Source organism: Gallus gallus, chromosome 1 (genome assembly GCF_016699485.2).
Source record: "Gallus gallus isolate bGalGal1 chromosome 1, bGalGal1.mat.broiler.GRCg7b, whole genome shotgun sequence".
Taxonomy (NCBI): Eukaryota; Metazoa; Chordata; class Aves; order Galliformes; family Phasianidae; genus Gallus; species Gallus gallus.
In genome coordinates this window covers 76,329,020-76,350,517 of record NC_052532.1, presented here as the reverse complement: position 1 = coordinate 76,350,517, position 21,498 = coordinate 76,329,020, and the positions used below count along the sequence as shown (strand labels likewise).

Below are 21,498 nucleotides of genomic sequence, written 5' to 3'. Positions count from 1 at the left end.
TCTGAATAAGCCCTGATCCCTCAGCCTGTCTTTGTAGGGGCAGTGTTCCAGCCCTCTGATCATCTTCATGGCCCCCCCTCTGGACCTTCTTCAATAGCTCCACATCTTTCCTGCACTGGGGGTGCCAGAGCTGGATGCAATACTCCAGATGGGGCCTCATGAGGGCAGAGTAGAGAGGGACAATCACCTCCCTGTCCCTGCTGGCCACCCCCCTTCTGGTGGAGTCCAGGGTACTATTGGCCTTCCGAGCTGCAAGAGCACACTGCTGGCTCATGTTCACATTTTTATCCATCAGGACCCCCAGGTCCTTCTCCACAGGGCTACTTTCAAAGAGTTCTTCTCCTAGCCTGTATACATATCTGGGATTACTTTGACTGAAGTGCAAAACCTTGCACTTTGCTATATTGAACCTAACTAGGTTCACATGGGCCCAACTTTTGAGTTTGTTGAGGTCCCTCTGGCTGTCATCCCTTCCTTCTAATGTGTCAACCGCACCACTCAGCTTGGTGTGATCAGCAAACTTGCTGAGGGTGCACTCAAGCCCATCATCAATTTGATTGATGAAGATGTTGAAGAATACCGGTCCCAAGACAGAAGGTTCATACTGTGTCTCCATTTCCAGTATGTCTGGTCTTCAAAACTTGTGCATGTAGAAAATAACAGACAGCATGTTAAGGTGTTAGGGAACAGATCTCTGTCTCACATTTTGCCTCTAGTAATATTTGCTGACAGTCCTCACAGAACTGGAATCAGTTCTCTCCCTCTTAGGTACAGGGTACATATGGAAAAGAGAGAGAATTACTTTCATAAACTGATATCAGTTTTTCAGTGTTTTCTACATAAGAACCTTTGAGCAACTCACAATTCAATTATATATTTTAAGTGAAATACCAGTGTGGAAAAATTATGAAATTAATGATGTTAAGAACTCACACAGCACCTAACATACTTAGCACATCATCTTGAAAGCACTTTATAAATCAGCAAGATTTAAGATAACTTTCCTCCAAGTTAGGTTTTATCAACAAAATAACTAAAATTAGGAGACATCTGTATGGTCATTTCCATGATATAGCAAACAAATCTGAGGAAATCTTTGGCACCTCCATGCTAAATTGATTGTTTGACATCACAACAGAGGCCATGAAATCATGGAACTAAGTCCTAGGTTCCTAGTCTTGGTCCTGTTGTTTGGTTTCCAGTAGAATGTAAATTCAACTCCAGTTTATTTGTCTGAACAGGGTAAAATTATTGAGTAATAAGGGGGAGTTTTTAAAGCAATATTAACTCTGTTAACAATTCTGGCCTCTGTTGCCCATTTGCAAATTGAAGAGATGTAGTGATACAGGAGAAACATAAAATCCCTTACTAATTAGGTGATGAGGCCTTTTACTGTGGGAAAAAAAAAAGAAAAAAAAAAGAAAAGGTGAATTGTATTGTGAAATGCCTAAATAATTCTCAAGTATTTTCCCATGGGAAGAGAGAATAGATAAGACATTTTTCTCCTTACTCTCTTAATCTCTCCTAGAATTTTCAAAGATTACTGCTTCTGGTGTTGTTAACACTGTTCGGAAATACTTCCCTGAGACCTGGATTTGGGATCTGGTTCACACTGAGTGAGTATTTTCACCTTCACTAATTACCTCTTATGTGGATTTTTGAGTTGTTGCTGAGATGAATGCTGGAGGATAGAACATTAATCCAAATATATTGGTTCTAATCTGTATGTTTGGACATAGTGGAATTTAAACAACTGTTATTTCTAAATTTAAAAAGCCAAGTATTCTTCCAAGTGCTTTTTAACATGTAGTTCACCAACATGTTCATCTTTACCTCCAGTTTCATAATATCTTTTTAAATATGGAGGAATATCTTAAAGAAACTGAGGTGGAAACTCTGAAATATTAAGTCTGTCATAGGCCTGTTCTGTAATTTGTTCTGAAAATTCCAAAGATCATTTCTCATTCAGATTTTCTTGTTTTCCTCAGTTCCACTGGAGAGGCTAATATCTTCTACACCGTCCCTGATACCATCACAGAATGGAAAGCCAGTGCTTTCTGTTTGCAGGATGATGCTGGGTTTGGCATCTCCTCACCTGTTTCACTGACAGCATTCCAACCATTCTTTGTGGATCTTGCCTTGCCATACTCCGTCATTCGAGGAGAAAAAATTAATTTAATAGCCAACATTTTCAATTACCTTGACAAGTGCATTCAGGTACATCAAGTTCCCTTTCAATTTCTATATGGTTTTCCTCTTCCCCAGAGTTCCCAGCATTGTTTTTCTGCCCTGCATATTGCATTAAAAATGCAGAAACAAGTATTTAACTTATGCTATAGCCTGACACATTACGCTCTCATCCTCTCTGACAGGATCCATTCCTGTGTCATTAGGAAAGTGTGGCCAGTGACCACTATAACTGGTACAAAGAAGATAAGAACCTGCTCCTTATCCCTACATGGTTCATTTATTTTTGCTCCTGAGAGAGAAATTTGAACAGAGTATATGGGTAGCATGCTCTCCCAAATAATATGTACTGAGTATGTAGCATATAGCAGAAAATCATAAGATGTGACTGATAAAATGAGCACAGACATTTTGGCATATGTCTGTCAAATGCAGCCAGTAACAGCAGGCACAAACTGGATAGGTTTGCTATTTCCTCAAATGAATGTCCCTTTCTTATTTCCAGGTACCATCTTACAGAATCAGATGACATAGTTTCTCCAGCAAGTGACTTTTTCCTGTGCCCTGAAGCCTAACTTCAGGGGCAGCCTACTTCATCGGTAATTTTTCTCTTTCTCTCTGCATCTCAGATCAGTGCCATACTGGCAGAGTCAAGTGACTACAAGGCAGAAGTCCTTTCACCAGAAGGAAACACAGCAAGAGTGTGTGCCAATGAAAGAAAAACCTATATTTGGGCTGTTAGCCCCCTCAGTCTTGGTAATTTTGTCTTTTGGTCACCCTAATTTATCTCAATTTTATCTTTCAACTTTTGTCCTTTCACTTTTTAATGAAGGATCAATAATCCACAGGCAGGCAGACAACTCCACTAGTTACTACATTAACCTAGTATTGGACTTTTGCTAAAGCTCCCCTATGCACAAATATATGCACTGAATAAGTAGGTATTTGTTCTGGTGTTTCATCTCTGCTGATTTCAGTAGTTTATTTCTTGTCTATTTTAGAAAGAATTGTTCACTTCCCTTGTTATGCATGGAATATTGGCAGGATTTCATGAGGCTATAATAATTCAGTTGACAGTCTTATATTAAATCAACTCTATTCAGTAAGAATGAATGAGTGAAGAGGACATTGCTCCTTCCCAGTTTTACAGTTGTGTTAACTTACACTGTCTTTGAGTCAATCTTGTCTTTAGAAGAAAGATTTACAGTAGCTTGCATGTGTTAGTGCTTCAAAAGTTGAAATATATAAAAAAACTTTAGTTAGCAAAAATTCTTCTGAAAATGAACAACAGATAAGCCTTTTCTTTAAAACATTGTTTCTAAATCAGTGTGACTGATTTCCTTCAAATTCAGTGGAAAATGTATAATAAGACAAGAAGTGGATATGCAGTGAAATAATGCTACAAAGCTGAAAAAAATAAAGCTGCTCTCTTCTAGCTATTTTGTCCCAAGAGGAAAACTCCTTTGCATCTCCTATTTGCAATGACTTCAGGGGTAAAGTGAGCAATGCCTGCCAAGCTGCTCACTTTAGAGTTGTTCTAGAGTGTTGCAGGAGCACTGAGCCCGCTCGTAAGCATTGCCTTCAGTTAATAAATTCTGTCTGAAGGAAAGAGGCAGCTGAGCATTGTCAAGTATTGCAACACTGCCCCTAGGCCAGAGAGAACAAAAGGCCAAGAAGAGGTAGAAACTGTTAGTGAGTACTGTCAGTTGTTTGGCATTCATCACCATTTCATTCCTTGTACTAGACCCTGTCATAGTTTCAGCTGGGATGGAATTGTTTTCTTCATAGTATCTGGTATGATGCTGTTTTGGTTCCAGGAGAAAAACAATGTTGATAATACCAATGTTTATAGTTGCCTGCTAAGCAGTGTTGTACAGAGCCAAGGCCACTCATAGTGAAGGGCGCTAGGAGCTGGGAGGGAACAGCTGACTTAAATTGGCCAAAGGGATAATCCATTTCATATGACATCATGCAGAAAGAGTACTGAAGATGATGGGAATTCATTTCTTTCTCCCACTGCCCACTAGTCAGCTGGACATCCATCACGGTGGTGAGAAACTGCTTGTACACCACTTGTTATATACAGTTATATATGTATAGTCATAACTGTTTTCCTTCTCCTTTTCTCTATCTTAGTAAATAGTTTTATCTTGACCCATGAGTTCTACTTTGTTCTTTTGATTCTCTCCCCCATCCCACCGGGAAGGGGAGGAGTGAGCAAATGACTATGTGGTGCTGAGCCTCTAGGCAACTGTTCCTTGCCATCCTTGGAGAGATGTGGAACATTAATTAGATTTGTTTCTAATGAGCTGCTTTTAGAGAGATACATTTATCAACAGTCCACAAGACAAGAAGGAGGCAGTGAAAGCCAGAGGTAACTATAGACACAGAAAATAACTTTATTTTCTTGGACTGGTGTTTGGCTCTCCAGGTGAGGTGAAATTCACAATTACTGCTGAAGCCAAACTGAATACTAAAGGTGCCAAAAATAGCACACCACCAGAAGAGGAGTCAATTCGCACGGACACCCTGACTCAAACGCTACTAGTTGAGGTACAATTCAAAATATGCATGTACTTTCTGGTTTTGGGGAAAATCAGTTCTGTTACCTGTGATCTGGAAGAAATTAGCTGGTGTTAAGAGACAAGAAAGCTGACACAGATGGAGCTGTGTACAGTAGGCTTCTCCATATGAAACAGAGTGGAATTCACAACAATTTGGCATCCACTGTTCTTCTTTCTAGAACACAGAACATAAATGCCCTGACATTCTATGGATGTCAGCAGAGCTGTATTTGGAGGGGAGGAGATTCCATTCCTTATCTACACGTGCCATTTGCCTGTGACTGTAATACTGGGGAGAGGAGAGCAGATATGAAAGCAATGAGATTTGTCTTGAGCAGCCTAAAGTAGAAGAGACACGATTCTCCCCGAGTCCTCCTCAGAGCTGGAACTGTCTATTTTCTAAATGCTTTCTAAGAAAGAAAGTGTTCTGCACAGGCTATGCTGTAATAATGAGAGTAGGACATGGACAAGGAGATATTCTAATGGAGATGAGGCAGAACTGGGTACAGAGGGATGTACTCTTTGGATAGCTACATCTATGTAATACCTTACACTGTTTAATTGTTTATGGTTTCATGGTGATGTTTTTTTTTTAATTCTCCCTGACTACCTGTCTGCAATCAAACAGCCTGAAGGTATTAAAAAAGAATTGACTCAGAGCTCCCTCATCTGCACAAAAGGTAAGGCAAATTTATTCATCCAATCCAGGAAATTGGTGGAAATAATTCACTGCTTTGTTGTTTTTGTCCTATGAAATTAGAGACCCTTCCAGAGGAGAAAAAAATGGTCTCAGGGTTAAGGAGATGGGCAACAGCTCAGGATTTTCAGAGATACCTCAGACTCATTGGGCATGGACTCTTCAGCAATTTCTTTACCAGAACAGCAAATAATAACTCCAACTGTAGTTATGCTTAGAAAGTAAAAACTTCCAGAAAAATGATATTTTCAACAATTACTGTTATGTTTTCTTGTTAGGCACAACAGTTTCTGAACCAGTGCTTCTCAGCCTGCCAAGAAATGTAGTGCAGGGATCAGCCAGAGTTTATTTCTCTGTCATTGGTAAGTGTAGTACCTAGACTAAAATTAAAAGTGAAGTACTTTTTCTTCTGTGTGGCTTCCAGTGCTATCATGTATATCTACGCAAAGCTAGAATAAATTTGAGGAGAAACTTCATCTTGATTTTAAGCAAATGTTTCCTACTTTCTGAAATGAACAACTTCTGTATTTCTTTGCCAAAATTCTCTCCTATTGTATCAAAAAAGGATAGAACAAAACAGTCAAACTATTTCCATTTATATTTCATTTCAGATGATATTGCTTCAGCTATTCTGTTCTGTGTAGTAAAACTGAAAAGGAAGCTAAAGCAGACTTCTTGAAAAAAAAATCCACATTGTTTTGATTTCTTGAAGACTTCAAAAATATGCTGTCTGCATAATTCAAATTATGCCTTTACATAATGAAAAACATTTGTCTGTTTACAAATATCCATAGAATGAGTCATCCCAGTCTGACCTACCGATCTTAAACTCATTAAGAATAATAGCTCCCCTTAATGAAAAGTTTATGAGATTCTGAACACAGACTGCTTTCTAAAAACAGTTGTTTTTCATGCCAAAGACTGTGTGGAATGTACTGGTACTGTGGAATACAGCGTACGTAGCCTATCAGCAACGTATGATCAACTGTCATTTTCACATATGCACACCAAAAGGGAAGCACACTGGAAAGGCTGGGGAATACTAACTCAGAAGGGTTGATAGCTGATTCTCATAAAATCATTCCAGTCACTACCAGTGCTTAGCTCCTTCTCAAATTTACAGTTTCTCACATGCCCAGCATCAAAATAAAAAATTATAATATTCTTTGATTACTGTGATTATTAGGGACTCAAAGACAGTGTAGTAATGTAACATAAAGCAACATATAAAACTGTGTAATAGAACGTTTGACCTGACCCCTTGTATCTTTAATTCTCAGGAGATATTTTGGGTACAGCATTAAGGAACATGGAAAACCTCCTCCACATGCCTTACGGCTGTGGAGAACAGAACATGGCGTTGTTCACACCCAACATCTATGTCCTGGATTATCTGAATAAGACTGGGCAGCTGACGGAAGAGATTAGAGTCAAGAGTACTGGATATTTAACCACAGGTGATAGCCTTTCACATTCTTTCATCTAGCATTGTGATTAAACTTTAGAGCTCTAACTGGTAAACACAGATCTGTGAATTCTAGCACCACATGTGCTAGACTTTGAGATCAGCTCCAGAGCAGAGAGTCACACCGGAGGACCTCTCCCTGCGAGGCAAAACCACGTTTAAAACTGCAAAATAGAAGCATGGAGTCAGTAACAAGAGACAGCTCTGACACAGCATAGACAGAACCAGGAGGAATAGCAGCACTATGAAAGTCAAGGTAACTTCCACTTCAGCAAAGACTTCGTGTGGAGACTGGTTTTAGAGCGCACGCTTGTGCCAGAAATCCTTTCCCAGCAAGGAAAAACCACAGTGAAAACCACTGACTCAAAAACCACAGAGCTTGTGGGGAGAGGCAGCTATAATACAGCGTGGGCGGAGCCAGGAGGGACGGCGGAATCCGCCCACACGTACAAAAGCAGCCCCTAGGCGCCTTACTGACTAGGAGCGGGCAAACAGGACGTGGTGCAGCAGCAGGAAGTGGTTTGCAAGGTAGTTTGCTCAGGCGGAGCGAGCAGAGAGGGCTAGCACCCTGCGGGCTAGAGGGGTAAATTCAGTAGCTGATTATTGCCTACAGTGTTATCCTGTGATTAGAGTACAGGATTAGCACTCCTCGAGAACAGAGACCCTAGTCAAGGTATCCATGCGACGGAAAGCCAGGGTGTCAGCACTCATCAGGAAAGATGCCAACACTCAGATTGATCTCTAAGGCAAGCATACGGTCGTCTGGGCCTCCAGCTGCATGGAGTGCCTGAATCTCACTGGCATTGTTTGCAGCTGTGAGAACAGCTGTGTGAGATGTGAGCAGGTGGATAATTTGTTCAACTTAGTGGAGAGGTTACAAGATGAAATATACAGGTTAAAAAGTGTCATGGGAACCAAGAGCACTGAGCAGAGGAACTACGCTGCCCTTGCAGAAGCAGGTCTAGCACAGAAGAAAGCAGAAGATCCAAGGAAGACTGTATCCCATCACTGCAAGGTTGAAGGTAAGAATTCAAAGGAAAGGAACAGATGGAGGAAAGTCTGTTCTTAGGGCTGCAAGCTGAAAGCTCTCCTCACCCTCTCTACTCCCACCAAGGGCTTCTGTATAACAGGTACAAGGCTCTGGATACAGGATGCCTGCCTGTGTGTGATAACAGCCCATTTACACTGGAGGAATTAGTACAATCAAAATGAAAAAAGCCCTCCACCATTATCAAGGCTACATCTTCAAAGAAGAAGAGAGGGTTAATAGTTGTAGACAGCTCTTTCCTGCAGGGAACTGAATGCCCAATATGCTGGGCAGATCTTCTTCTTAGAGAAGTCGTCTTAGAGAAGTCTCCGTGGGACTCAGGTGAAGGATATCATGAGATAACTACCTAGCCTGGTATGGCCAACATTACTGCTTTTCCACCGATGAAGCAGCTACATGCAGTTCAAAGGCCATCAAAAGGTACTTCAGGCCCTTGGAACATCAGTTGAAGGAACTGAGGGCACAGATAATCTTCTGTTCTCTGTTCTGGGTAAGGACACTAAAAGAAATTGAAAGATCTTATTGGTAAACATCTGGCTTTGTGACTGCCTATGCTAGAACTTTGGGTTTTTTGGAAGTGGAGTTGTCTGTATGGCACTAGGCTTGCAGGTGCCGGATGAGGTTATCGTTTTTCAAACGGGGAAGATGGTTCTTGGGAAAAAGCTGTTAGGGCTCATTGTCAAGGGGCGGGGGGCTATAGTGAACTTGCCTGTGTTAAGCAGTGGGACAGCATAGCTGGTTAGAGGAATTGGGTGCTAGTGGGGACCATCAACCTACTGCACACTTGAGACCTTGTGGTGATGAAGGCAAGAGGAAGACTCAAGGTAAATAATTCAAGGGAATTAAGGAGTTACCCTCAAAGAAGGTGACAAGACCGGTTGTCCAGCTGATATGTCTGTACACCAATGCAAGAAAGGTTTTTACAGCTACATCAACTAGAAAAGGAAAGTTCAAGAGATACGGGACAGCTTAGTAACAACAAACAGGGAGAAAGTTGAGGCAATCAACATTTTTCCTCAGTCTTCACTAATGACAGGTCTTCACACAACCCCTGAGTAGATGAGTCAGAAGTTGGGGACTTGAAGAGCAATGTCCTTCCTGCTTTAAGTGAAAATCAGGTTCGTAACACCTGAGGAACCTGAACATCCATGTCTATGGATCCCAGTGAGATGTGTCCTGGAGTACTGAGGGAGGTGTCTGACATAGTTGCCAGGCCACTCTCTGTGGTATTTGAAAAGTCATGGTCAGGTGAAGTCCCTGATGGCTCAAATAAAAGACAATGTTACACCCATTTTTTTAAGAAGGGTGGAAAGGTTGACCCAGAAAACTACTGACTTCTGTACCAGGGAAGTTCCTCTTGTGAGCTATGCTAAGGCATGTGGAAGTGAGGGAGATGATGCAAGCAAACCAGCATGGCTTCACAAGAGCAAGTCCTGCTTGACCAAACTAGTGGTCTTCTATGATGGAGTACATCAGTGGAAAAGGGAAGAGCCACTGATGTTATCTATTGAGACTTCAGTATGGCCTTTGTCACAGTCTCCACATAAAGTCCTTCTCTCCAAACTGGAAAAGTGTGGACAGGATGGATGGACCATTCAATGGAAGAGGAAGCAGCTGCAAGATTGTACCCAGAGGATAGTGGTCAACAGGTCAATGTCTGGATGGAGATCAGTGATGTGTGGTGTCCCTCAGGGATCAGTACTGGGATCAATGCTCTTTAATATCTTCATCAACTATATTGATAGTGGGATTGAGTGCGCCATTAGCAAGTTTGCCTGTGACACCAAATTTGTGTGGTTCAGTTGACATGCCTGGGGGATGGGATGCCATTCAGAGAGACCTAGACATGCTCAAGAAGTGGGCTCAGGAGAACCTCATGAGATTCAACAGATTCAAGTGCCAAGTGAGGGTTACTGCAACCCTCACTACTAATGCAAGCTGGGGGACAAAAGGATTGAGCACAGCACTGCTGAAAAGGACTTTGGGCTTCTGATGAATTGCAAGCTGGACATGAGCCAAAGAGAAGGCTTCAGGGAGACTAGATAGAAGCCTTTCATTATCTAAAGGAGGCTATAAGAAAGAAAGGGGCAGATTCTTGGGAGCCTGCATGGGAGATGGTTTGAAACTAGAAGAGGAGAAATTTAGATTGGATATAAGGAAAAAAGTTTTTTTACAGTAAGGGTAGTGAGGCACTGGAACAGGTTGCCCAGAAGGATGGTGGATGCCCCGTCTTTGGAGGCATTCAAGGTCAGGCTGGATGTGGCTCTGAGCAACCTGATATCCCTGTTTCCTGCAGGGGCATTGGACTATATGTTATTTAAGTGTCCCTTCCACCTCAGTTCTGTGATTCCATGTACTGCACAGAAGCTTGCAATGACAGTGCACCAAAGAAGCATTTGTAACTATCAGGAGCAAAAGTGGCTAGAATTCTAGTGTTAAAGCACAAAGTGTGCTTCAGTTGAATAAAGAGCACAACTAGTCCTCATCTGTGATAAGAAAACATCTTTGTTGTATTTTCAGGGTACCAGAAACAGCTTTCATACAAACACCAGGATGGGTCCTACAGCTCCTTTGGGACACGAGACAAGGAAGGAAATGTATGGTAAAGGATGACACTTTCTATTTCCCTAGCTCAGAATCTTTAGCCTTTGAAATGTTTTAGGTGATTCTTATTTTTAATGGACTAAATGGACATAGTTCAGTTAATTTGGATCTCCCACTAAGGGAGGTGTGAGTAAAACTGGAGAGGTTACAACAGAATGACAATTAGGTGATCAGGGTCTGGAGCACATAATGTTCAAGGAGAGACTGAAAGAACTAAATTTGTTCAGCCTGTAGAATAGGAGGCTAATGGGGAGCCTAGATATAGCCTTCTACCACGTAGATCAGGGCTGTAGGAGAGACAGTCAAACTCTTGTCAGAGGTGCACAGAGTAAGGAAAACAGTTTTTCTGCACACAAGTTGCAACAGGGAAAGCAGGATAGAATGAAAACAAATCTTACCTAGAAGAAGGGTGTAGCACTTAAGCAGGTGCCCAGTGAGGGCGTGGAAACCTCTGTTTCTGCAGATTTTTGCCACGTGGCAGGACAAGACACTGAGCAATCTGTCTGAGCTTTGCTGTTGATCCTTAATTTAAGCAGGTGATGGGTCTGGAGACTTCTAGAAGTCCCTTCCCACCCAGTTTATTTCATAATTATTTTGGTTAATGTAGGAAATTACTGCCATCAGTCATCAAGCTGCGTCTATGCTTTACTCCAGCTTTGAAAGAAAGGTTTCAGCACAGTAATGGAGAAATCTCAGGTCAGTTTGTAATACCAGAATTTTAATTATTTATTTAAAATGTACAAAACACTTCTTTCTTTTACCACAGACATTATGGATTTCGTTCTATGTCCATTTCTATTCGTATCCAGTTACTGATATACCTTCTCTTGAACTTGTTCATGCTTTACCTGCTTTCTGATTCTTGTTCACCTGTGTAGGCTCACTGCCTTTGTATACAAGTCATTTGCACAAGCAAGACGGTACATCTATGTTGATGAAAATGTCCAGTCTCAAACTCTGATCTGGCTGGCAAGAAAGCAGAAGTCAGATGGCTGCTTTGAAAATGCTGAGTCACATTTCAACAATGCTTTGAAGGTAATTGAGTTCAGTGTACTTTTAAACTTCCAGTCCTGCCATTGGTATAGATTTGGATAATTTCAGCTAGACACAGACTAATCACCACACCCATACTCTCCCATTCTCTAGTGTCTCTTATAAAAGGAGAGCATGAGTATCATCTCCCATTGATGATGATGTAGAAACAAATAGAATTTTCCAAGTTAGACATCTCGGGTTTTATTTTCCACCACTGCATTTAGCCACAGGCTACACAAGCTATAATATGTTTTATTACATGTGTAAAGCTAAGAAAAAGCATGAAATAATTCTGGCTTTATCCTGACTGAGCTTTCTTGTTCTTGTGCACACAGGGAGACAGAAGTTGACTCTGATGTCTGTTCTAACTATCATCTGAACAATCACTGAAATCCTATTTTTTGCTTTCTAGGATGCCTGTACTGACTTTTTTTTTTTTTTTTTGCTTCAGGGTGGTGAAGAAGGTGAATACTCCCTTACAGCCTACATTGTGGCAGCATTGTTGGAGGCTGGACACTCTGTTCAGGTAGGTAGTTGATGTGGTTATCCTTTTTTAGTCTGGTCAGCCACATGTCAAACAATGAACAGGTCTTTGTACTCACATCAATTTATTTTTAACGTCTTAAACTCGGGTGCAGTATGGTGAGCACAGGAATCTTCTTCCAGAACCCTGCAGTTGCCATAAGTGTGATTGGTGTTTATTTGTCCAATTTGTGAGGATTCATCTGATTGTGTAAAATCCCTGAGGAATCCAATTGTGATGAACAGTAGTTGTCCATATACGTGCATAATCCATATTGGATTTACCTACTCCATTCAGAGTCCAGTCTGAAATTCACTCTGGATTTGCCCAGTCCCAAATCCAAGATATCCAAATCTCCAGTTCTACAGACCATCTCTGTACATTTACATCCATGTTGTGTGTCATTGTTAAAAATGAAATAAAATGATGAGCCTCCTGGTTGGAATACTTACTAGGTATGGGAGAATGAGAACGGAGTTTTGTTCTCTCTAATATACTTCTTGAATGTCCTTGAGACCCTGACCTGATTATTTGTTCTTCTGTAAAACAAGGACAATTATTTGTAAGAATGGGAACAATTATGTGTTCTAAGCATGCTGAGTTTTACAAGACCCTCATATACTGTGGGATGGGGCATAATTTACATACTTAAGGTAGACAAGACAAAAGCATTGTGCAGCACTGAATAGTTCTGCACCACTGAGGGCTTAGTTCCCAATACCTTTCATAAGAAGCTCCAAAGCCTGGTGCCAACCTCTGTAAGTGAGACAGTATAGACAAACTGCTACTATAGTTATTAGTATGCTGGTGATACCTAAGCTGAACCAGGGCTCACAGAGGTAATCTATAGGGACAAAAGGTTGAAGAGTTATCTTGATAGCTATTGCTTGCAAATGAGTAATAACACCCATATGAGAGAGCTTGCTTCATCGTGACTTTTCAGTACACTTTACGTAACTCTGTAAAACTGATCCAATTTTCTAGATGTAGCAACTAAGGGTGAAAGGATTGCCTTGGAAAAGATCATCTCACAAGTCAGGAGAAGGAACAGTGCTCTGTTAGTTCTCCAAATGAAAGCAGAAACAAAGTAGCACTGCTGCACAATCATATTTTAAAAGAGACACATTGTAAACCCTTAAACATAGAATTGATTCTTTGTATTTTAGCATGAAGAATCAGATAGTAGCTTGAGATGTGATGAAGGTCTTTAAAGAGAAGCTGAGATGCAAACCAGAGTACCTGATAACCCTACTATATTTTGTATTTTGTCCTAGCATCCTGTGGTTTGGAATGGCATGAACTGTTTGGAGACTGCATTTAGCAATGGGGTCCACAACCTGTATAACCACGCCCTCTTTGCCTATGTTTATGGCTTAGCTGATAAACAGGAAAGATACCAATACTTTCTTGAGAAGTTAGATAAAAGAGCTACCAGAGATGGTGAGTGCAATATGGCCATGATGCAGGCAATAAAGCTGATGATATAGCCTGTGGCCTGATGTAAGTTATTCTAATGTACATTTTTCTCACTCATGCTGTTCCCTTCCCATTTCATGTCTGCTGTGCTACTGAATTTATTTCTGTGAACTCTCTCTGTCTTTTGGTCTCACTATGGATTGAGCTGTGGACTAACGTTCTTAGAATTACTGAATAATCTCGGTGGGAAGAGACCTCAGGAATACTCCAGTCCAACATTATGGAAGACTGCATCTAGTTTTCCCATTAGCCTTCTCTTCTACAAGCTTGATAAGTTCATTTTACTGTGTCATGTATTCTAGCTCATGACCATTTTGGCATCCTTCTGCTGCACTGCCTTCACAGTGTAGAATCATAGAGTGGCTTGGGTTGGGAGGGACCCAAAGGATCACCAAGTCCTAGCCCTCCTGCCACAGGCGAGGCCACCAACCTCCAGATCTGGTAACAGGCCAGGCTGCCCAGGGCTCCATCCTGTCTGGTCTCGAACACCTCCAGGATGGGGCACCCCCCGTTTTGACTTGTACTGCTCCCTTGTAGTAATTTCCTTTCCATCCCTTTCTGTTTTCTTTTCCATCTTGAAACTGACATTCATACAGCTTAGAACATTAAAGGCTAAAAAACTCGTTTACATAAAGGAAGGGTGGGAATTGTATGCCTGTCTTCCATGTGATACTGTAGTGAATTAACTAGCAAGTGTTTTTTTTTTTTTTAATGCTTTTTACACTGTTTGTTTGGTGGTGGGTTTTTTTTTTTGGCTGTATTCAGATGGTTCTGTTTTTCTGTTTTCAGGCGGTTCAGTTTACTGGCAGAGAGAAAATAAGCCACCAGCAGAACACTTCCCTGCTTTTTATTCCCATGCCCCTTCTGCTGAGATTGAAATGACCAGCTATGTACTTCTGGCTTTGCTCAACAAAGCCGAACTCACACCGGATGACTTATCATATATTTCTCGCATTGTGTACTGGCTCGTGAAACAACAGAACCCATATGGTGGTTTCTCCTCCAGCCAGGTGACAACTGGGTGTGGTAAAGAGAATAACTTCTGGGAATAGTGCAGCCTGCAAGGTGGATGACATTTCTTCCTCATTGTACATTCATTTGAAAAGTATTTGATAAATGGTGCCCACATAAGTCTTGTCAGAGCACACTGAGCTCTTTGTTGGCAGCTTCATATATGTATTTATTTATTAGGAAACAGGAATTCATCTGCTTTTTTTTTTTCAAGTTAGCATAAGACAACAGTAACTGTTGATATAGCATTAATCCTGGGATAATTCATGCCCATTGCTCCAGAACTTGTAGCTTCTCTCCTTGTCTCTTTACTAAGTCCTCCACAATTTATGTGCACTGACAAAGGAAAATAGCAGCTTTGTTAATCTCATGTGCTATTTCACAGCTGAATATCTGCCTAATTAGGGATAATATTTTTTCTTTTCAGGACACTGTTGTTGCCATCCAAGCTTTAGCCCAGTATGGATACCTCACCTTCTCTAAGGAAAGTCATAATACAGTTAAGGTCAACTTCATGGAAATCCCCAAGAAGGCTTTCCAGGTGAATGATGAGAACCGCTTCTTACTGCAGCAAACTTCCCTACCCACTGTTTTGGGGAATTACAGTGTGGAAGTGTATGGCACTGGCTGTGTCTATATGCAGGTAAATAAACTGGAAACTCACCACCATCCTGCTGAAGACTAAACAGAAGTCATCTCTGCCTCATTCCTTTCTGTACCTCGTGGCAAAGCCCTCAGAATCTTTGACCATCTTCACACTTTCCATCTCTTTTAGACAACCCTGAAATACAACATCCACTTACCGAAGAAAGCTGCTGGATTTTTTCTCTCTGTAGAGCCAGCCAATGTGTCCTGTACCAGCAACTTCCCACCGAAGTTTGACCTTGTCTTCTCTGCCAGGTAACTTCCTTTTACTGATCTACCCTTTTGCATTCTCAGTTTGAAGCATCTCAGAAGGATTTAAGTATAGGCAGTTAACTGCTACTGTGCAGGAAGACAAACAGGACTATATCCTGAAATCCTTCATTACTGATTTTTTTTTCAATATGTTATACATCACTGGGAAACCAGGACCATCCAATAAAGAGATTATCTGAGTTGTCTATGAGTTGGAGCTGAAAATGTCACTCACTGGTCTGCTCTCCAACTGCAGATTAACAGAACTTTTCTCATTTCAGTTACACAGGAAATCGTAATGTCTCCAACATGGCTATTATTGATGTGAAGATGCTCTCGGGATTTATTTCCGATAGATCTTCCCTGAAAAAGGTAAAGAATGAGAGGAAAACAAATAGTAAACCCTAAAAATGCAGGGAACTGATTAAAAAAAAAAAAAGTCTGATCAGTAAGTTGCAGTCCCATGGGACTTCTACAAAATCCATGCCTTCTGTCATAAACTCTGTCAGTCTTGCAGCTGTTCATCTGATGAAAACAGATCTGTTAGGAGCTGCCAAGTCCAGTGGCCTGAAAGAGATGAAAATGCTATTGCCATGTCCAGCCAATAGTAAGGTTAAACATGTATTCCCAGTAGGTGCACACGCACACAACAGACGTATACATCTGTATGAATATACACAGCTGACCATACAGATCAGCTAAGACAGAAAAGAGCATTTACACAAGCATATTTAGCGCAAATGAACTTATCTTCCCCTTTCTGTCTGATCAAGATGAATGATCATATGTGGAAGATATATTTTCCACATATGCATAAATGCAATGTGGTTCTCTCTAGTAGCTGGCTTCAGGTTAGTCTGACCATTGCCAAATATTGCCTTATGTTGACACCTGCATATGTATGCCCCCTTGGGGCTGCTTGAGCCACTCCAGTGGCTGAAACTGAGCTTCCTTATACACACACACATTTCTCCAGCAACAGGCTCAGACATCCTCATAGGTGACTCAAATCCTCTTTTCTTCAGCATTTGGCTCATATTTATGCCTGCTTTCATATTTGGCTGCCAAGCCACTAAATGTACTCACACACTAGTCCATTTTTATATCCATTAGCAATCTTACACTCATTTACACACCTGCACATGCTAGACATGCACTCTGGACTACTGGAACCCCATGCATATGTTCCTCTGTGATCCATGTTCCTTTCTTTAGTGTCTAGTAATCTGTGCGCACACAGCGGATGGACAGTTCCTCACCAAGAAAAAGAGTTTGAATTTAATAAGAAGGCAGGAGAGACTGCAGTGATCTTAAAGAGGATGCTGTCAGACAAGTGTACTGAACAGCAACCTGTTTACATATAACTGGCCTCTTTTGTCTTATTTTCCTTATATTTTCCCCACACTTTTTTCTCCCAATCTAACTTTATCCCTTCCTTTGTTACTTCTTTCCCTGAGCATTCTGTAATAATTCTTTCTCAACCTCCAGCATCCCCTTCTCAGTCTGTAAGGTGATCCAGCAATTTTCTGCTGTTGATTCCTCTAGTACATCTCACTCTTGCATGGCAGGTTTGGTCACTAGCCTGTGGCAGCCCTGGGATGAGCCAGGTAAACTCTTCTCCATTCCTTTGCACTCCTTTGTGTTTGTGGAGATGAGTATTTAATCACACAGCCTAATAGAATCTAGGTAGGAAGAACTTCTGCTGTAGTTAGGTAAATGAGCATTTTATAATTCTAGCTCTTTGATTTAAACAAAACAAATTTGTTCCTGTACAGCACAGTTTAACGGACAGCAAAAAAGTGGATGTTCCTCCTCTTTCATCCATAAGTTTGGTCATGATGTTGGTAACAGTGCAGAGAGTATTGCTGATAACCTTATTTCACTTCCTGGAATAATTTAGGCTTTACAACAGATATATCATCTTCAAGTCATGAAACTTGCACATGAAGTTGATAAAAAGAAGAATGCAATTCACTGTACAATATTCTCATAGTGTGGTGCATAGGCGCATTTAAAAGCAATGATTACTCAGGACTGAATTCCTCCTCTCCCTTTAGAACTGTAAGAAATTCTTTGCAAGATTTTTTGCATTGAGATGTTATACTGTTTCACATCCTACCCTTTGCATCCACATGGGAAAAATGAATGGTTTTAATATTTGGAACATTTCATTTTCATGTATTTTTATAGTAAAATATTTTTTATCATATGGTTTTCTGAAACTTGTTTAAATATCTAGTTTTTTAAATTACATAATGCACTAGAAAATGAGTCCTTTCGACCTGTAGAAATGATCATGCAATCATAAATTCTTACTGAAGTGAGGCAACTCTCAAACTGATAACAAGGGAACTATGTACCAAATCTGAGTAGTAAACCATGATATTTTTTCCACTGTGATTGGTTTGTACTTACCATCTTGTGAGAAGACAACTTTTTGTATTTTTTTATTTTGGCCACAAGATGTCGTGGTGGCACAACTGGAGAATGGCAGCCACTTCAGGCATATTTTGCTCACTTTCTTTTATTATTTTCGATTTATTTCTAATTATTAATCAATTAATATTTTTACTCCTCCTTAGCAAGTTGCCTATGTTAAAATTGATATAATTCGTCTTATTTACAGCTTCAATATCAAGCTTCTGTTGTGGATCATGTGGACATCAAGAATGACCACGTCTTCTTCTACCTTCAGAAGGTAGGTTTGGAAGTGTTTTCCTTGTTTGAACTTCCAGGTTAACAAAACCTAGGCTCCAAAATAATAAAAAATGTCATCAAAAGCAGATTAGGAATATACATCTTGAAGATGGGAAGGGCCTTAATTCTGCCCAACCTCAAGTAAGGAAAAAAGCTATATAGAAATATAGTAGTTGTAGGCTACAGTGAAGAGATTTGTTATTGCTTTCATGAAAAATACTTCGATTAAATAGCATTTCACCAACACTGCTAAATTGCATTCTGTATTGCAAAAGTTCAGTCTACATAATATTTCTCAGTGTCTAAAATGATGCTTTTCATGAGTAGGTCTGAGTGTTTCACAGGGTGTCAATTATTAGCCCTTCCCTTTTAGAGAGAGTGATGTATAAAAAGAATACTTGTCCCACATCAATGAAATTAACAAAGGGAGTGAGAGAGGAGAAAGATGAAAATCATAGAATGACTTGGGTTTGGAAGAGATGTTAAAGATTATTAAATTTCAGCCCCCTGTCCTGGACTTACATGGCTGCCACGCACTTGATCAGGCTGCCCAGGGCCTCATCCAACCTGACCTTGAGTGCCTCCAGTGATAGAGCATCCACAGCTTCTCTGGGCAACCTGATCCAGTGCCTTAATACCTTCTGAATGAATGATTTCCTCCTAACATCTAATCCAAATATCTTCTATTTAAAACTGTTCTCCCTTGTCCTATCGCTATCTGCCTGTGTAAAAAAAAAAAAAAAAAAAAAAAAAAAAAAAAAAAATTAAAACAGAAGGGATACTCCACAAAATACCAGAAACAAAAGAAGGAAGGAAAAATAAATATTAGTGATATCTACTTTTCAATCAGTAATATTTATCAGTTGATCGGACTGGAGTCAATATTCTGAATTCACGGAGAACCTGAGACTTTCGAAATGTGAAAGTTGTACCCAGCACAACACAAGTTATACAGAAAGTTCTCCAGAGCTTCTGTCCATTTTTCCATTTCTATAATGACATCAGTAAGTTAAAAACAAGAATAAATGGAGTAGAAAAAGCAGAGGCACAGTCTCAGGCATGCAGAAAAAAGCCTGATGCTAAGAAAAAATGAGCAAGAAGGAAAGTTTGGATCTTGCTGCAAGGGTATGGAATGAAGAACAAAATCGTAGGAGAGGCTGAAGATTTTGAATTCAGTGTGTTTAGAGAGAAAAGTGGGAAGTAGGTTTGCATAAAGGTGGTTATAACTGTGAAAGGTCAAGGAAAGAAGCTGTTGGCAACTTTTAGTGAGAGGATGAATAGCGGTATGTTGAAAACCTCAGTAAATATGTAATGGTTCGGTGTAATTAGCAATGGAAATGTGAAAAAGAGAAGAACACAGAAGTTTTGCGACAAAACATATTTCATAACAGCATTTAAGCAGTTCCTTGACTTGGCGTGAAGTTTACAATCTTGAGAGGACTGTAGAATGGCACTTTGTCAACCAGTCTGACCCCAAAAATGTAACTGAACATTACGCATGGGAACAGATATGAAAAGAAAAAGTCTGCATCTTTTTGTCTTGCCGTTTCCAGCTCTCCCAGAAAGAAGTCAGCTTCTCCTTCAGTGTAGAACAAAGTCTACCTGTGTCAGATATCAAGCCAGCACCAGTACATATTTATGATTACTACGAAACAGGTAGGCAATCTCTGTAAACCTACAAAACCTATGAAACCAAGGTATTTATTTCAGCATTTGTTAAGTGAGGACAGTGGATTTTCCTTTGCTGTTTCTGTGTAAGCATCTGTTTATGTTTCTGCATTTGCAGCTTTTATTTTTCTTTGTTAGAGAGCAAGCTAGCAATTTTTCTGCTTTTTGTTACTGGACTGCATGGAGTTTGCAGAAGCATAGACAGAAGCTGTCCCTCATCTTTTCATTTGTTGCTTCATTCAGGCATAAAGCAGATAAGAAAGTGATGTGTCCTGATTTGCTTTCTAGCAAACTACATATGGAAAGAAGTGTGGTTCCACTTTCTTTCCCCAGCTTGGACATGATAGTTAAGATAATAACACAAAGGCAGCAGTGTTCCCAACTTCCTCAGAATAGCTTGTCTCATTTTTTTTACATTGCCACAGTAGGCTGTGGTCAAAGAACTATTCTGGACTTTAATTGCTTAAGTAGGAATGACAGTCCCACTGAACTCAGCAGGAGTTTAATCACCTAACTAGAATATGAAGTGCCTGACCACCTTTCTACATCCAGCCTCAAGGAACTATAAATGCATCAGACATTACCAATTGTGGCAGGTTTGTTATCAAAACTGTGCTCAGAGTTCCCATAAGCTTTTCTCAAGATTAGTATAACTTCTCAGCAGAATAGCAGTAATATCCAGAGAATTCTTCCTGAATGCCTATTCAGCCACCTTATCTATATACCATGTAGTCACAGCAATGATGCACCCTAACAAACATTGACAGAGGAGTGCATTATGCACTGACCATGTAAGCACCTTGAAACTGGAAGAGCTTCACAAAATCTATCAAATGTTTTCTGATTCAGCGTGTGTTAATCACAGGTACGCATGGACTGGGGTCAGAATGATTTCTTACTTTAATGCAACTGTCAGATTTCTTTTTTTCTTTCCAGATGAATATGCCTTTGCAGAATATAAAACACCTTGCTCTCCACCTTCCAACTGAAATCAGATATGTACCGGAAGTAATGGGACAGAAGGTATCAGACAAATCTTTGTAGAGGAAGAAGATAAGAGATTCGGTCGTTTCTGGAGAGGGCAATGGAAAGCATATAGAGGAATAAGGAATAAGCAAATCCCAGCTTTCAGTCTTTTAAAATGACTCGTACTGGCCCAAGCTTAAAAAAAAAAAAAAAAAAAAACCCTTTGGGTCAGTGTAGATCAGAAACTCTAAATAATGTGGGTTTCCTAATAGGAGAGGAACTGTGCGGCCATCCACCTTTTTGGAAATATTTGTCATGATTTCAGTGGCAGCTTTATGTAAAAATGAACTCCTGAAACATGCATTCTTGGCCACAGATTGCTCTTAAGAAATCTACCATTTGGAGAAAAATCTGCTGCTGCTGCTTCAGTAGGTTTTGATTTATTTTGGTCTTTCTATTTATCCTTTGGAAGGACTCAAGAAATGACACTGATTTCCACATTTTTTTTTTCTGTGATGGGAGAGCATTGCTTGAAGATATTAAATTTCTAGTCACAGGAAGACTACTTTTATGCAGTTCTTGCTTCCATTTAGAAAGATTTTCTCCAGATTAACATCTCATATTTTACTGTTCTTTGAAATAAAACGTTCTGATTGATAA

At 40.2% G+C, this 21,498-nt stretch overlaps 1 protein-coding gene across 1 annotated transcript in view; it reads left to right on the top strand.

The window, feature by feature from the left end:
* The window catches only part of OVSTL (ovostatin-like), a 37,449-nt gene extending 15,951 nt beyond the window's left edge, over window positions 1-21,498 (top strand). The window contains exons 18-35 of the mRNA XM_040648410.2: window positions 1,529-1,616; window positions 1,989-2,217; window positions 2,817-2,943; window positions 4,619-4,740; window positions 5,380-5,431; window positions 5,727-5,810; window positions 6,729-6,905; window positions 10,482-10,563; window positions 11,444-11,600; window positions 12,052-12,126; window positions 13,398-13,563; window positions 14,389-14,609; window positions 15,038-15,253; window positions 15,386-15,510; window positions 15,789-15,879; window positions 18,134-18,205; window positions 19,758-19,860; window positions 20,809-21,498. Coding sequence (XP_040504344.1) covers window positions 1,529-1,616; window positions 1,989-2,217; window positions 2,817-2,943; window positions 4,619-4,740; window positions 5,380-5,431; window positions 5,727-5,810; window positions 6,729-6,905; window positions 10,482-10,563; window positions 11,444-11,600; window positions 12,052-12,126; window positions 13,398-13,563; window positions 14,389-14,609; window positions 15,038-15,253; window positions 15,386-15,510; window positions 15,789-15,879; window positions 18,134-18,205; window positions 19,758-19,860; window positions 20,809-20,861 — 2,240 coding nt within the window. The 3' untranslated portion in view covers window positions 20,862-21,498. The remainder of the gene's footprint in view (window positions 1-1,528; window positions 1,617-1,988; window positions 2,218-2,816; window positions 2,944-4,618; window positions 4,741-5,379; window positions 5,432-5,726; window positions 5,811-6,728; window positions 6,906-10,481; window positions 10,564-11,443; window positions 11,601-12,051; window positions 12,127-13,397; window positions 13,564-14,388; window positions 14,610-15,037; window positions 15,254-15,385; window positions 15,511-15,788; window positions 15,880-18,133; window positions 18,206-19,757; window positions 19,861-20,808) is intronic.